At 34.0% G+C, this 17,172-nt stretch overlaps 1 protein-coding gene across 1 annotated transcript; it reads left to right on the top strand.

Annotated features, from left to right (window-relative positions):
* Positions 1-1,096: 1,096 nt before the first annotated feature.
* IBSP (integrin binding sialoprotein) lies at positions 1,097-16,556 on the top strand. The gene is made up of 7 exons (XM_066280699.1): positions 1,097-1,162; positions 3,905-3,972; positions 4,067-4,117; positions 4,213-4,290; positions 8,715-8,777; positions 14,895-15,053; positions 15,599-16,556. Exons 2-7 carry the CDS (start codon positions 3,919-3,921, stop codon positions 16,115-16,117), a joined length of 924 nt encoding a protein of 307 aa, XP_066136796.1. The 5' UTR covers positions 1,097-1,162; positions 3,905-3,918; the 3' UTR covers positions 16,118-16,556.
* The last annotated feature ends 616 nt before the right edge of the window (positions 16,557-17,172 follow it).

Genomic DNA, 17,172 nt, shown 5'->3' with positions numbered 1-17,172 from the left:
ATGTCTTGAAATCTTTCCTGCATGAAGTCAAGAACACACACACTCCAGACCATGCTGGGACAGACTCACCTTATCCTGGTCCCCTTTCAGTGACACATCTAACCAGGTGACTGGTATGCACTTAAAAATAATATTTATTGATTTTTGGTTTCTCAGGTAGAATAAAATTACAGGGAGAAGAATAAAATTACTGGATAAGGAGAATATGTAAGCTATTAAGCTAAATTTCCCTTTGCAAATTAAAAATAATAGCACTTTAGATTAGCAATCAGTCACTTTTGTGTTTGGTTTTTATAAATTATTTCAATTACAACAGATCACACTTGCCAGCTCTAATCCTACTTTTTTATATGAATAAAGAAAAAATTAAATACAAAAAAGAACAGAAAAGAGGTATACAGAAGCCCAAGAAAATAAAGTGAGATGATATCAATTCTACAAGAAGAGATAATATAAAATAAGTAATCTAAAGAGGTTTATTTTAAAAAACAAAAAAATGAAACCTTCCTGCCAATAACATAATCCTCAAAAGTTTTAACTTTTATACTCAGTGATAGATTTTAGAACATATATCTTACAAATCTTAACATTTAACTGTATTAATTTTAACTTATGAAGCACTGAAGCATATTTCAGGAAAAATATAAGATTATTGATATTAAATATTACTTATTCTTCAGCTCATTATTTAGTTTTTTATTTTTACTAAACTCATAATGTAAGACTGTATTAGAGAATATTAAGTTCTCCCTTTCAAAATAGTAAACATTTGGTAGAATTATGACATTTTTAAATGGTTAAATCTTTTTCTATTTATTTTAATTCAAATCCAGGATATAATATATATTCAGAACTCTAACTATTCATCTTCTTCTAAACCTTCAATTAAATTCCACAATGCAAACTTTTTGGCACTAGAACTATGTTTCATGTTTATGTAACTGAGCTGGTGTCTTGAAAAAAGTGTTGATGTTTGGGGGTTTTCTGGTGAGAATCCACATTCTGACATCACCTTGACTATGACAGTGATTGGCTGTTGGACGGCAAAGAGGAGTTTATAGCCAGCAAGAGCAAGTGAATGAGTGAGTGAGAGCAGAGGAAATATTCAATCTGTGTCACTCACTCCTGGGAGCCTGCCTCCTCTTTCCAGGACTGCAAACGGGTAAGATTTAATATGACAACTTCATTATCTTAAAATCAAATACTCCATATTATATGTCCCTGGAGGTGGCTTTACATTTTTTATTTAAATATTGATATTATTGCACTGTATGGAACAGCTATGTAGTTTAATACTTGCTTACCATTAAACTTGTACCTCACTTTCAGATTTTTTTCCAAAAGGCTAAACTTATTATCCTATGCATGTAAGTTCTTAGTATTATGCACATAAACTAGAAAACTATGCTTTCTACTTTCTATCTCTGCATCTCATAGATAACTGTTTATTTCCTCATTCTGAGGCATTTAATATAACTTGAGTGAAAATATTACTTTGCATTTGCATATCTGTCTTGATGTATACAGATCTCTCCATAAATTATGCCTAATTTGTGTTTCAATTATATACTTTTTAATATGCTACACATTTAGTTTTAAAGTGTTATTTATTATCCTATAGCTCTGAAATCAGTATGGAAAATGTGTAGTACGAGAGAAATAAATATATAATATTGGTAGTTTATCACACTTTTCTCCATAAAAACTTCTAATTAGAGTTGCACAGCTATCCTTTAAGAATATTTAAATTGTCTGGGTTATTATGGTCGATATCGAGGTCTTTGCTTTTGCTAAATCACAAAGTAAATAAAATGAGATTTATGTAGGCAGCAAATTACTGCTTACCTAAATCACTTGGTTCTTTTTAAATTACCTCTGCTATGTTTTCATCTAGTCGATATTATGGTTGTTATGAGAAATTTATAATAAAAACTCTAGAGTTTCATGTTTTTAAGTTTATAGCTCTTTAAAACATTATAAATATTCCAACTCTTTTCCATAAAACTACAGAGCAACAATCATCCTGTTTGTGGGTGGGCTTGATTACAGGTGGCAAAGTTCAAAGTATTATTCAGAGCACCCCAAGAACAACAATAGCTTCTTAAGCAGATGAGCCCCATTCAGGGGAAAAGCCTCTTTATCCCAGTGTGACCATCAAGAACTTTACTAAAGTAGGAAGGACTGTGAGGAAATGTTTAGGCATTGAAATCAGAAGAGCCACTCTGCCACAAATAGTGTGTGACTGTGGACACAAGTCATCTTCTCTAGGCCTTGAGTCTTACCTTATGTTATATTTATTTTAGTGTCAGCTACTTAGTAAGGATACAATAAATCTTGGTTAATGATGTTAAAATGCAAACTCAATTTTCAGGGTACAATATATACATGGGCTTTATGCATTTTAAATATTACTTTTCCTGGTGTGCTTATGGGAAAATCACCATCCCCACTACACAATGTCTCTAAAATGTAGGCAAAGCTGTCACTCTGAGAAAGCCCTCACAGTTAAATGTATGTGTCAGTGCAGGTGGAAAGGTGTTAGAAGGCTGTCAGCTAAGTTTATACAACTTCTATTAAATTGGGTCTTATCAAATATAATAAAAGTTAGATAGGATTTCACTCACTCTCTCCTTTTACATATGAGGAATCTATGTGGAACTGAGATGTCTGCATGGTGACAAAACCCAAGACTGTTCAGAAACTATTCCCACTGGGAGAGCTGCATCTTCCATTCCTCCCTGACTCCGGAGAGCCCCTGATTCACTCCATGACAGTCTCTCACACTAGTGATGGAAAGCTTAAATGGAGCTGGAGACAAACCTAATTTGAGGAAATTTGCCCCTGATATCTCAAGATGAAACTCTGATAAACTCTTCCAATAGAATTATCCTTAGACACGGCTGTTGGTGCAAAATGCTATGAGAATAGTGTCTCACATATTATGATTCATTTCACGCACATTAAAAAATAAACCAAGTATTCTAAGATATTTATAGGAAAATGCTGCCTAGTTTTCATTTTACAAATGACCTTATAGTTCAAAAGCTACACAGAAACTAGAAACGCTTGTGTGATCATTGGCATAAAAGCAATCATTTAAATGAATTCAATTTTGGCCTAGTTTTAAACTATAAACAAACAGGTCCCATAACCATACTAACAATTCAGTTCACTTAGCTGATGTTCCTATGTCAATAATATTGGGAGGCCACCTAGCCTTAATGTGAAGTATGCTAAGTATTCGAGCCCTTTGCAGTGATGAAATGTTCTTCTAGTGACAGATGATAGCTGATAGGTTAAGACCAAATATAGAGTTGAGATTAGTTAAAGTGAGTAAAGTCAGTCTCCTCCTCCTCCTCCTCCTCCTCCTTCTCCTCCTCCTCCTCCTCCTCCTTCTGCTTCTTCTTTTTAGCAATATTGAGAGACAGAGAAAGAAAAAGAAGGACAGAAAGAAATGGAAAAAGATGAGAAGCATTAACTCATAGTGCAGCACCTTAGTTTTTCATTGATTGCTTCCTCAAATGTGCCTTGACCAGGAGGCTCCAGCCGAGCCGGTGACCCCTTGCTCAAGCCAGTGACCTTTGGGCTCAAGCTGAAGACCATGGGGTCTTGTCTATAATCATGCGCTTAAGCCGGTGACCTCGGGGCTTCGAACTTGGGTCTTCAGTATCTCAGGCTGATGATCTATCCACAGTACTACCACCTGGTCAGGCTAAAATAAGTCTGCTATCACTTAAATAAAAGAAACATCTTTTTTAAAAAAAGCAGAAATTTGGTATTAATCACTCAAAACTATAATTGAACAGAAATAAAAGCAAATTCAATACTCCATCATCTAATATAAGCAGAAAAATTACTCTTTTAAGTTTAATATTTATTAACATTACTACTTCATTAATTCCAGAAGCAATCACCAAAATGAAGACTGCTTTAATTTTGCTCAGCATCTTGGGTATGGCCTGTGCTTTCTCAGTAAGTTTTTTACTAAAAAACCTATATTTATTCCCATTTTTATCAGTTTATGTCAAAGAAAGGATATGTAATAACTAAATATTCTTTTAAACAGATGAAAACTTTTCACCGAAGAGCCAAGGCAGAGGATTCTGAAGAAAATGGGGTAATTAATTTTAGTATACTTCCTTGGCCTAATACACTTACTCTAGATGTATTTGCACATTAAACATGAACATACCATTTATTTTGTTTATGCAGGTCTTTAAGTACAGGCCACGGTATTATCTTTACAAGCATGCCTACTTTTATCCGCCTCTAAAACGATTTCCAGTTCAAGTAAGTATAAAAATTAATTTTTCTTTTTACCCATTACCATTGAAAGAGAATAAACTTTTGCTAAATTCAACTCTCACTGAAATTCATCCAGAAAGATCACTTAACAAAAAGTTTTTTAATGCAATAAAATGTAATTTATTCTTAGTTCTCTTTTAAAGCAGAAACACACACAAACACAGAGTAGAATCATTTGAGGCCCAGTCTAGAATGATAAAATAAAAGCAAACACCTTGAAACATTGAATTTCAAGAATATTGCCCCATTAAAATTAATAAAAATTTATTTATTATAAAAAAAGAATATTGACTAACTCACTGACAAAGTAGACAAGTTTATCAGTTGCTGACAATTAAGTCAATGTTAAGGCAGCTAAACGTTGTGTTATAGTTGATTCAATACTGTCATATAGTTATTTTACATCTAATATTTGTGGAGTCCTTTATTTGGTAGGAAAAAATTAACTTTATAAATAGGAGAGGCTATTTAAAAGAAATTCTTAGTAATGGTAATTGTTCAAGATTTTTTGAACCTTTGACCTGTGTAGATCATTAGAGCAACAAAGATGTTACACATTGGAGCATAATTATTACATTGGCTTATGAACTGCAGAGTAAAGAGAGAAATTCATGAAGTGAATTAAAATGCTCATGAGAAAAACAAAATGTTCTTTTTTTAAAAATTATTTTAAAAAAATTTTATTTATTGGTTTTACAGAAAGGAGAGAGAGAAAAGCTGTGAGGTGGGAGAGGGAAGCATTAACTTGTAGTTGTTGTTTCTCATGTGTGCCTTGACCTGACAAGCCTGGGGTTTCGAACTGGCAACCTCAGCATTCCAGGTCAATGCTTTATCCACTGTGCCACCACAGGTCAGGCAAACAAAACATTCTTAAAATTTGAAAACAAAAAGGACTGTAACTAAACTAAAAACAAGAGTTTCTGTTTTTACTGGTTTACCTGTGAAGAGGGCTTTTGAAAATGAGGGTGTGGTATTGGTTATAAATATACAACAAACCAGGATTGCACTATTTTTATTCTTACACAGTTTGGGTTCAGAGCACCAATTATGCACCATTTGACTAAGGACTCCTGAGACACTAAAAGCAGTCAAGATGCTGACAACGATTCCTCAGCACAGTGGCTTGGCATAGCAAATTACCATATGTTGGGCTAACCCATCTCTAACTCATACAATGATAGGAAATGATAATTTTAAAGTATTTCTAGCAGCATAATAATTATGGGAAATGTGTGTGGCTAAAAAAATATGAACACAAATGATACAAGAACTGTGGGTTTTCAGAATTGTCTTCCATTTTTTGGTTCACCTCAAGCCCATAAATAAACATTGCTCATTTGAAAGTTTCTTTTGTTTTCTTTCTTAAATAAAATAGAAATGATAATAGATTTAACTTTCTGACTAGCTCCTCAACTCTTCTAAAATATCAAGTACTTAAAGACATCTCACCTAGAAATATGTGTGTGATCCAATTAAAATGTCCATTGTAAAATATTAGACGATGTTTTCTTTTTTCTTGATAGACTCAAAGTTTATAGATTTTTAAGTAGATCTTCAATATACAGTCCCACAAATTATATACAAATAGGTCCATCTCAACTAATTGAGAATTTGTGAGATAGTTGTTTTAAAAGAGAATCCAATAAAACATATCTCCAGATCTAACAGTCTAACTATATTTATAATATATTCTTGTTTTGCAAAATTTAATTTCCAAGACTTTTCCCCTTATGTGTCTACTTATATATATTTTATAGCTCTTTATTATTTATTCTCTTAAGTCTATTAAGTTTTTAATGTCCAGACTGTCCCCCCAAAATGGATTCAGCTGTATTGGCTTTGAAATTTATGTTTTATTTAAACAAATCTGTTTATGTATAATTATTTCTAAAATACCAGCTTGTATGAAATACGTTTCATTGATTACAAAGTTATGTCCCATAGTTTATCTATCTGTGTGGTTACAGAAATAGAAGTACAAATTAGGTCACATCTTAAGTATTTTTAATTGAAGAAATTACTATTTTATGATTCAAGTGATATTTGATTAGTGTGTGAACTCTTAGAGGACAGGAACTTCATCTTACGTTTCTTTCACTAAGCTAATCTCAGCTACCAGAGTGCTTGAGACAGAAAAAATGTCCACATTTCCAACCTCCTCTCCTGCTATGACCCTCATTCTCAGTACAATGCCTGGAATGTATATTTGGAGGTTGAACATAGTTACAATGATAAAAATTAGAAGAAGTAATGATAAAAAAATTATGCATATAAAACACTTTTGAAAATATCTGTTGAACTTAGTGACAAGTTGGTAATGAGGCATAAATAAAAGAAAAAATAAGAGAGAAAAGCCAAGGCTTCAAGACATTACACACAGTTTAAATTTTTCTTTTTATTTATTGATCTTAGAGAGAGAGGAAGGGAGAGAGAGACAGAAACATAAATCTGTTCTTGTATGTGCTCTGACCAGGAATTGAACCACCAACCTCTGTGCTTCCAGACAACGTTCTAACCAACAGAGCTATCCTGGCAGGGCTACATGCAGTTTTAAAATTGTTCTTACTGCAGATATTAATTGAAGACTGGCTGGGGTAGAAAGCAAGCTGGATGTGAGAGAGCTTAAAAAGTGATGAAACACTTTCACTGAGGCAAAATATACTGCATAAATATGCTGTCCTTTATATATGTCATTTAACTAACAAATAAAAATAGTTTAAATATAATGTTATTTTTATTTACTCTTTAGGCTAGGGCAAGCACAACCATTAAGGTCATGGTAGTGGAAGAGCAGGTCTAATTATTTTCTTTTCCACCCAAGTTTATTCTTGGTTCACCAGGACAAGTAATCCCTTTCTGGTGGAAGGAATGAGCCCAACAGGGTTGGCCCTGAGTAGGACTAGATTATAATAGTTTTGTTTTGTTTTTTGTATTTTTCTTAAGTGAAAAGCCAGGAGGCAGAGAGACTCCCGCATGAGCCTGACCGGGATCCACCCAGCAAACCCACCAAGGGTTGATGCTCTGCCCACCTGGGGCATTGCACTGTTGCAATTGGAGCCATTTTAGTGCCTGAGGTGAAGCCGTAGTGCCATCCTCACCAACTTGCTCCAATGGAACCTTGGCTGTGGGAGGAGAAAAAAGAGAGAGAGAGAGAGAGACAGAGAGAAGGGAGTGAGGGAAGGGTGGAGAAGCAATGGTCACTTCGCCTGTGTGTCCTGACCAGGAATCAAACCTAGGACATTCACACAATGGGTTGACACTAGACCACAGGTTCTAACCTGCCAGGGCCTTAATACTGTTTTCTAAAATAAGACTTCTAACCTGGAGTTTCTTCTGCCGCTTATTTTCTAAGACTCATGAAACTTAACTGAGTTATCACAATCAAAGTTAAAATTTTCAAAGTAGAACATGACAAAATCATAAATTGGGCATTCATTTGTATACCTGTTGCCATTAAGAGTAGTTGCAGAAGAAAAGGAAAATTCAACTTGGATTAGAACTGGGAGAAATATAAAGCATCTTCTCTACTGTCTTAAAGGCTCTGAAAGCAAGTTTAGATTTGTATTTTCTTTAAAAAGTGGCCAAGCTCATTAACTTATAACTACTTGTACATTTTTATAACAGATTTCTTGGTCTAATTTATTCTCATTAATATTGCGCTCTTTAGAGGGATGGTCCTCTAAAATCTCCTAAATGAGTAAATGAATTGATTTTTCTCATATCACCTTTAATATATGGGATTGGCAAAAGTAGGTTTATAGTTGAGCGTATACAAAACACAGTTTATTCTTGTATTATTTATTTGTATTATAACTGTAAACCTACTTTTGCCCATCCCTGTACATATAAAATTTTAGGTATTAGTTTTAGATTGAAAAATATTAAAAATTATATGCAAATTTAAATCAAGTTCTAATTTAAAATTACAAAAAAAACCCTCATTATTTAAGAGAATCACTGAGTAACAAGCCATTTTATAATAAGCCTAATCATCACTTCATTCATATTTTATAAAGAAAATAAAACAATCTGATCTATGTCTAGCCCAAGATTTGCCCTGAACTGGTTGAAATCACAACAATTCTGGGCTTCAGATACCTTCTCTATAAAATAAAGAAATTAGATCAGATAATTCTCTTGGTCTCTCAGAATTAAGCAATTTTGTTAGTCATTGCTCTAGTTTTTACATACGAAGTGTTCCAACGCATTGTCTGTGCTTTGGGGTGATATATATATAGTATCTCATACATATCTTGATCATTGAAAAATGCCTTTTTCTTTCTAACCTCATTTTACATAGACCCAGTCTCCTCATATCTTTCTCACATTAGCATGAGAACTGTTCTAAGTAAATAAATGTAAATATATATATTTGTATGTGTATTAATTCATATATATATTTTTTTTAGAGCAGTGACTCATCTGAAGAAAATGGAGATGGTGATAGCTCAGACGAGGATGAAGAGGAAGAGGTAAAAAATTTATGCAGGCTTTTTTCGTAATAAACCAGGCAGCACAAAAACAAATAGAAAACTATTTTGCACCTAACTTGTGGTGGTGCAGTGGATAAAGCATCGACCTGGAACACTAAGGTCGCTGGTTCAAAATCCTGGGCTTGCCTGGTCAAGGTCCATATGGGGAGTTGATGCTTCCTGTTCCTCTCTCTCTCTCTCTCTCTCTCTCTCTCCTTTTCTCTTCTCATGAATAAATAAAATCTTTTTTTAAAAAAGAGAGAGAGAGAGAAAGAAAGAAAACTAGTTTGCCCTAGAAGGGACTCAGCAGTCATTGCCAGTTTACTAACTGTCCACAGTGTTCTGTTTTGGACAAGTAAAATGTTATTTAAATTACAATAAACTAAAAATGACCTGTCTAGAACACTATTGCAGTTTGGGTTTAAGTTAACTAAGTGGTACATAAAACTAAAAGTGTCTATATTTTAAGTGCAAGAAGTATAAATTCTGATAAAAAAGGAAAGAAATTACTATTTATATTAAAGTGGCTAGAATATAATGGTAAAAGATAAGTCCATAATAGTTCTGAACTCAGTGAAATGCTTATTTTTAATAACTAAACTTAAAAACTTAATTTACTGTGTGAATAGCATATGAAAGCTAATCTTATATCCCCTACTTTGTCATTGTGATTCATCTGCATTTCTTGACCTACCAAAGTAGTTGTTCTTTTTAATAGAAATTTCATGTCCTTTTGTCTGATGATAAAATTCACGTTCTTACAGAAATGCAAATACTCAAGATGTAAAAATGTCTTCCAATATAGTATTATACTGCAAATCAGTGTAGTTCATGGCTAAAATTATCTGTGTATCCTGGAAATTGTGCTAACATGTTTATAACTGACACTCTTGCCCAAGGAAACAAACTAATTAGGTACATTTCCTTGGATTGTCAATTAGAGCAATCCATTGGTTTGAGAACCTTCTAAATCTGGTATTCATACGTGCTATTTATGGATGGACAATGACAGTTAGATATGAATCATGAATAAATGTTATCTTGAAAACAAAACAGTGTGGAAACTTTAAAAGTGACAAATAATTAGTTTAAATTTTTAACTGTAAAACTAACATTTCCAGTACAATAATTTACTCTAACAGCTTAAAAAAAGACCCTAACAAGAATGTCAAGCCAGTACCAGAAAAAAATGCCACCTAGTAAATTCCTCAACATTTTGCCTGTAGTTCCACATAATATAAATATATTTTTTTACAGAGACAGAGAGAGAGAGAGTCAGAGAGAGGGATAGATAGGGACAGACAGACAGGAACGGAGAGATGAGTAGCATCAATCATTAGTTTTCGTTGTGGCACCTTAGTTGTTCATTGATTGCTTTCTCATATGTGCCTTGACTGTGTGGCTACAGCAGACCAAGTAACCCCTTGCTCGAGCCAGCGACCTTGGGTCTAAGCTGGTGAGCTTTTGCTCAAACCAGATGAGCCCACACTCAAGCTGGCGACCTCAGGGTCTCGAACCTGGGTCCTCCACATCCCAGTCCAACGCTCTATCCACTGAGCCATCGCCTGGTCAGGCCCAAATAATAATTTTACACAAGAACTAAGCGGTGGTGGGATTCAAATAATTTAACAAATGGTTTTCTGGCCTAATGACTGTTTTAAGTATAAAAAAAGATATACTTAAAGGTAGTTTATTATTTCATGCATTTAATACTTAAATAAGAACAATACAAGAGTTACACAAAACTAGATTGTTATAAAAAAGTTTTAAAATATTAATAAAAATATTAAATAATACCTGAAAAAAACCCAATAAATTGTTATTTAAGATATTTCCATATTGCTTCTTGATTGGTGTTCTCACTTGAAATTTTTTCACCTATGAACGGAATGAACATTACTGTGGGTGCTTAGAATACGCTTTTGCACAGATGAACATTAAAAAAGAGTAAGGAATGTAAATTTGCGATTCTCACATTGGGTGGCTGCCAAGGTGCCCACCTTAGAGAGAACCCTGATTACAAGTGCCATTTTAATAACTGGTTTGCCAAACTCAACATAAAATTAGGTATCAGTTTTGCCGAACCAGTACAAACCAGCTGAATCCCACCACTGGAACTAAGCTAGGGCAATTCATTTAACTACAGCTGTTTGCTGCACAGTGATTGCAAAACTGGCTTGCCAGCAAAATTTCCCAATTAGATTGTATACTTTTTGGTAACAGTTCTTCACTTGTGATGGTGGTTGGGGATGAAGGAAGAATAAGACTTTCAGGACTGTGATTAATCACACACACTCAAAATTTTACCAACAACCTCTGAATATTTGTGATCCTCTCAGAACTTATCTTTGCATTCCTCATGTCCCAGGAAACTTAGATACTATAGGTTTCATTCCTCTTTAGGAAGAAACAGTGCTGTACTCTCTTCTGTATCTTCTTGTACTGAGTAGCACAGTTAGTTTCTTATACATATATGTGCCCAGTCAATATTTGGTAGTTTAGTTTTAAACCCTCATAGTAATAAATGCTCCAGAGACCATTCATGAAAAATGATAATGGAAAAGTAGATGAATAAACCCAGGATCTTTCATTCTAAAGAGATTCTAGAAGCAATCCCTGCCAATTTCTTTCCTAAAAATTCATTAGCAATTAAATAGATTAGCAATTAAATTCATTAAATTAAATAGAGTCCCTAGGAATTGTATTCATATGAGAAGATGCTTAGGCATATATTCTGTTTGGTTAACATACAATTTTTCCACTTCTAAACTATTTAGTTTCTATAAATATAAAACCTTTATTGAAACATAACACAATTATTATAAGTTTACAGATCTTTGAAATTTCAAAAATTGAATATTTAGGTGTTTACCAGCACTCATGTCAAAAAGCAACATATGCTTTGGGCTCCATCCTATTTATTAATGCAGCCTCATCAAAGGCAACTGCTATTTTTGCTTTTAACAGATTGTTTTTACCACTTTTTGTACATTATATGTATAAATATAGGAGTCCTCGGGTTACAACACAGTTCTGTTCCTACGACAGTGACGTAACCGGAATTTTGCTGTTAAGTCAAAACACACCCTAGCCTAAGTCAGTTACCTATCCTAACACAGTTTAGAAGCCATGATAAGGGCCAAAAAGTCGCCAAAGCAACATAAATGGGACACTTGTGCTTTTAGCAGTTCAAAATGGCATAAGTAAGCACCCTAGGGGATGCCAACTCCCTTGCTCATGTTGCTTTACTGCGTATTCTTCTGCTGTGTGTAAGCAAACTATTTTGCCCATTAATGGCATAAGCTGAAACACTCACATCCCAATTTTTTAAAGTTTTTATGGGAGTGAGCGTCATAAACTTGAAACATACGTTGAGACTATTGTAACCTGAGGACCCCCTGTATATGGAATCATACAGCATATACTCTATTGTGTGTGGCCTGTTATACTTCCAGGTTTAGAGATTGATCCATATTGTTCTATAGTTGTAAATTATTTGTTCTCATTGTTAGTATTTCATTATATGAATATACCACAATTTATTATTCTTTTGTTTATAGGCAAGTTCTTTAGTTTCCAAGTTTAGTTTATAGCAAAGAGTGCTGCTATGAACATTCTAGTATTCCATCTGGTGAACACATGCATTCATTTCTGCTGACCAATTTACTTAGAAGAGTAATTTCTAAGTCAAAAGGCTATGCATATGTTCAACATAAGTAGATGCAACTAAAGAGCTTTCAAAGCAGATGTACCAATATAAATTCCCACTATCAGCATAAGCAGACTGGTTATTCCACATTTTCACCAACACTTTTTCTTTCAGTCATTTTAGCCATTCTAGTGGGTTAATTATGCTTTTAAAAGCACAAATTCTTGCTAATTTTTCTATCCAATGATATTTGAAGTCTAATACTCATCAACAACAGACTGATTCATTTTCTTTTTTAACATTAAAGCAGGATAGCCTCAAACAAAGTATCTAAGAAAAGAAAAGGTTTTGTAGAAGAAAATGTAGATGTCTATAAACTGGAAATTTGGGCTTATATTTATGACCCTGCCACTAATCAACTGTTGTCTGTTTGACTTCATACAAATTATTTATTCCATTGAACCTCAGATTTTTCACCTGTAAAATGAGGATATAAGATCTAATTTTTATATTCTCTTACTCTAAGGATCTTTCTAGTTCTATTCCTGAATGATTTAGTTTAGTGGATGAAAGCATAAACATGAAAAAAATAAATAAATAGTATGGTGTTTGTGGACTATTTAACACAATTAGCTTGGAGACTGTTTTGGGATTGACTTTAGTATTCCTGAGTCATTTCTTCCTTGAAACAATGAAATTTACAAATTTGCTGAAACAAATATATTCTTTTTTAGTCACTTGTTTTAGTAATAAGACAGGCTGAATCTGAGTTTTGTTTGTTTGTTCTTCAAGTCTTAACATGTAGGATCCTTATTTAAAGTAATCCTAACATTAAAATATCTTTTTTTTTTTTTGCCTTTTTTTTTCTGCATTTTTTGAAGCTGGAAACGGGGAGGCAGTCAGACAGACTCCCGCATGCGCCCGACCGGGATCCACCCAGCATGCTCACCAGGGGGCGATGCTCTGCCCCTCTGGGGCGTCGCTCTGTTGCGTCCAGAGCCATTCTAGCGCCTGAGGCAGAGGCCACAGAGCCATCCTCAGCGCCCGGGCCATCTTTGCTCCAATGGAGCCTCGGCTGCGGGAGGGGAAGAGAGAGACAGAGAGGAAGGAGAGGGGGAGAGGTGGAGAAGCAGATGGGCGCCTCTCCTGTGGTTCCTGGTCGGAATCGAACCCAGGACTCCTGCACGCCAGGCCGACATTCTACCACTGAGCCAATCGGCCAGGGCCCTAACATTACAATATCTTTAAAAATACATTCAAATGAATACAATTTTCCAGGACTAATTTAAAGTAAATAAATTCTATATGCATGAATTCCTGATTTTTAATATTAGCTATAAATTATTTTGTGAAATTAACTCAATTAACAAACAATCACTTAACAATATGGAGTAAAGAAAAAAGACTAAAATGTTAAAAGATTATAATCATTCATTTGAGGAAAGTTTTAAAAAAACATATTTATTCAATTAATATAGTATATTACCAAGGATTTCTTGGAGTATTTAGTTTCTTCACTGCACAGAAAAACTGACTGAGTGTCAAATTCCTGACCTCTTCTGAACAATGCATATGGAGCAGAACTCTCTTACATACTGGTAAATGGATTTTGAGTTAAATATATCATTTTTCCTTTTACAAACTTGAAAGAAAATAATATATATTCAGTTTTATTGGTAGTAAATAAAACATGCTATCAATTTGTTTGAATGGAGTTGGTTTATGTAAAAAATTTGCTTTTGAAAAATATATCTTAGGTGTAGTATGGACAATTCATATAAATTTTGATCACCATTAAAAACTTCATGATTTATTTATTACTCAGTTTATTTATTACAAAAGACTTGAATTAGAAAGATATAGCTTCATCACTTACTATGAGACCTTAAGCAAGTTATTTAGCTTTTCTGAGCTCAATTTTATTTTTCTAAAGAGTAACAGCAATAATTCAACCATACAGGGCTGCTATAAAAATTACAAAAATAGGTATAAAGTTCTCAGCTTATTTGCCAGAAAATATAAGAGTTAATTTATTAACACGTTGTAGTAGTTAATAAGAGTTTAATTTTAATTATTAAATTAAACTATTTTAATCAATTTCAATGTAATGAAACTTAAATTAAATAGTTTTAATTAATTTAAAAAGACTTTAATTGATAGACTTTAAAACTTATGCTCTGTGTGATATGGTACTATTTAGTAAGATACGCTGAAATTATTACAGAAATATTTTTTGATTGATAATATCTAAAACATACTATAGTGAGGTAAATAGAATGTGATAACTTTGAGTTGAATTCTTAGAATTAGAAGTGCAAATAGCATAAGGGGAGGCAGAATTATCAACATTGGATGATGAGCTGGCTGAGGGATACAAAGTATTTTCCTAACAGTGGTTCATAACTCCAACAAATCTTGAGTTATCTTCTGCCTAAAATAACTTTTCTCGCTCTGGACATTTCTCCCAGGAGAATTCAAATGAAGAAGCAAACAACGAAGAGTCTAATGAAGATGAAGAATCTGAGGCTGAGAACTCCACTCTTTCTGCTACAACACCTGGCTATGGAGAAGAGACCACGCCTGGAACTGGAAATGTGGGTCTAGCTGCAATCCAGCTTCCCAAGAAGGTAATAATTCCTTCAAGGTCTAATTTCATTACTCTACTGAAGTCTAAGGTTATCCTCACACTATATGTAAAGTATTCTGCACTGTCTTTTTAATTCATCAAAAAAACAAGAGCAGATGCAATTTTCCTGTTTACAAATAAGAAAAATCTTTCCCAGGCAAATTCTCTTCTCATGTTATTACAGTGACTTTTACATTATAACAGAAGACTAAGAACAAGCATTTTAGCAATGGATAAAAGGGCATGAGAGATACCATTACATTTCAGGGAAGAGGATTCCAAGACAGAGAGAGTAGGAAAACTATAGAAAGCATCTACCTCTGAGAAGGCTATTTATCAGGTACCTTTTTCTCCATAAAAACCCAATGACAAAAGTACTAATTCTGAATTTTTAAAGTCTCTACCAATTATTTTTGTAAGTTAAATTGGCTTCAATTAAGAATTACATCTAGAACAAGTCTGTCAGTGCAGTCCATGTTGGATGAAGTGATAGCCTTATGTTTTTCATGCCCAGATTTGAAGTCTTTCCATTTTTTTTTCTTATAGGCAGAAGATACAGGAAAGAAGGCTACAAAAAAGGAAGAAAGTGATGAAGAAGAAGAAGAGGAGGAAGAGGAAGAAAATGAAGAAAATGAAGCAGAAGTGGATGAAAATGGGCAAGGCATAAATGGCACCAGCACCAACAGCACAGATGTAGAAAATGGCAATGGCAGCAGCGGTGGAGACAATGGGGAAGAAGGGGAAGAAGAAAGCGTTCCTGATGACAACGCAGAAGGAACCACAGTGGCTGGAGAGCAAGATAATGGCAGGTTTGAGCCTACAACTCCACCACAGGAGGTCTATGGGACCACCACCCCACCACCGGGAAAAACCACCACCACTGAGTATGAGGGGGAGTATGAACAAACGGGTACCAATGAATATGACAATGGATATGAAGTCTATGAAAGTGAGAATGGGGAGCCTCGAGGGGACAATTACAGAGCCTATGAGGATGAGTACAGCTACTATAAAGGGCACAGTTATGATAGCTATAATGATCAGAATTACTACTACCACCAGTGAAGGCCCAGCCCGGAATGAATTCATCCGTTCTCATGTTTCACGTGGCTACAGTGTTCAAAGTTCAACTCAGGAAGGTGCAATATAACACATGCACATATTGTAATGTGGAATGGTGCTACTGTTCCAAAGTGATTTTCTGCAATTGCTTCTGCAAATAACAGGCTTCATGTTGCTTTGCTCTGGTATGTTATTGAAAGGTCATTATAAATCAGGGCCATTTTTCAAGTGGTAAACCAATCCATGTAGAGAGCTCAATTACATGTTTTAAAGATGTAGTTTTAAATATATATATAATAGTATTTTGATGTGTTTGCTCTATTACTGCTAAAACATACTTTTTATGTGCACGAAGTGCTTCTTAGGAGAAATTTATTGAAATTAATGACACTGTATACAATAAATGTGCAGTTCTTTAATCATACTACCTAACACTGTATAGTTTAATTATCATCCTCATGCATTTTAATGTGACTTGATGTATAGTCTGTCTATGAATTTTACCACAAATAAAAATGCAATAATTCAAATGTGTTATATGAGAAAAAATGAGATATTCAAAATGGAAAAATGTGAGACAAGTAGAGAAAAATTCAGCTAAAAGATAAAAGCTTTTTTCCACTATGGTTTAAAAGTCAGAAAAACTGTAAGCATTTTCTTGTAAATATATCAAATATCTACGATTTTGACATGCTTGTGGGCAGGGTCAACCATATACACCAGGAGTAATAAATGACTTTTATGAGAGTTGCCAGATTTAACAAATAAAAATATAGAATGCCTTTTTACATTTGAATTGCAGATAAGCAATGTATAATTTTTTAGAATAAGTTCCATGCAATATTTGTTTTTTTGTGAAATATTTGGAACATACTTTTACTAAATGACTCATTGTTTGGCAGAAATTCAAATTTAATTGAATATTCTGTGTTATATCTGGCAACCCTACTCTTACTTTATTTGGTTTTAAGTGGAGTAAGGGGTGGGACAGGGTAGAAAACTTTTACACACACACACACACACACGAGGGCTGATATGAAAACTCTTAACTGCAATTT

Source organism: Saccopteryx bilineata, chromosome 5, assembly GCF_036850765.1.
Source record: "Saccopteryx bilineata isolate mSacBil1 chromosome 5, mSacBil1_pri_phased_curated, whole genome shotgun sequence".
In the NCBI taxonomy this organism is placed as follows: Eukaryota; Metazoa; Chordata; class Mammalia; order Chiroptera; family Emballonuridae; genus Saccopteryx; species Saccopteryx bilineata.
The sequence above is the reverse complement of the archived record's forward strand: the minus strand, read 5'-3'. Positions and strand labels throughout refer to the sequence as shown.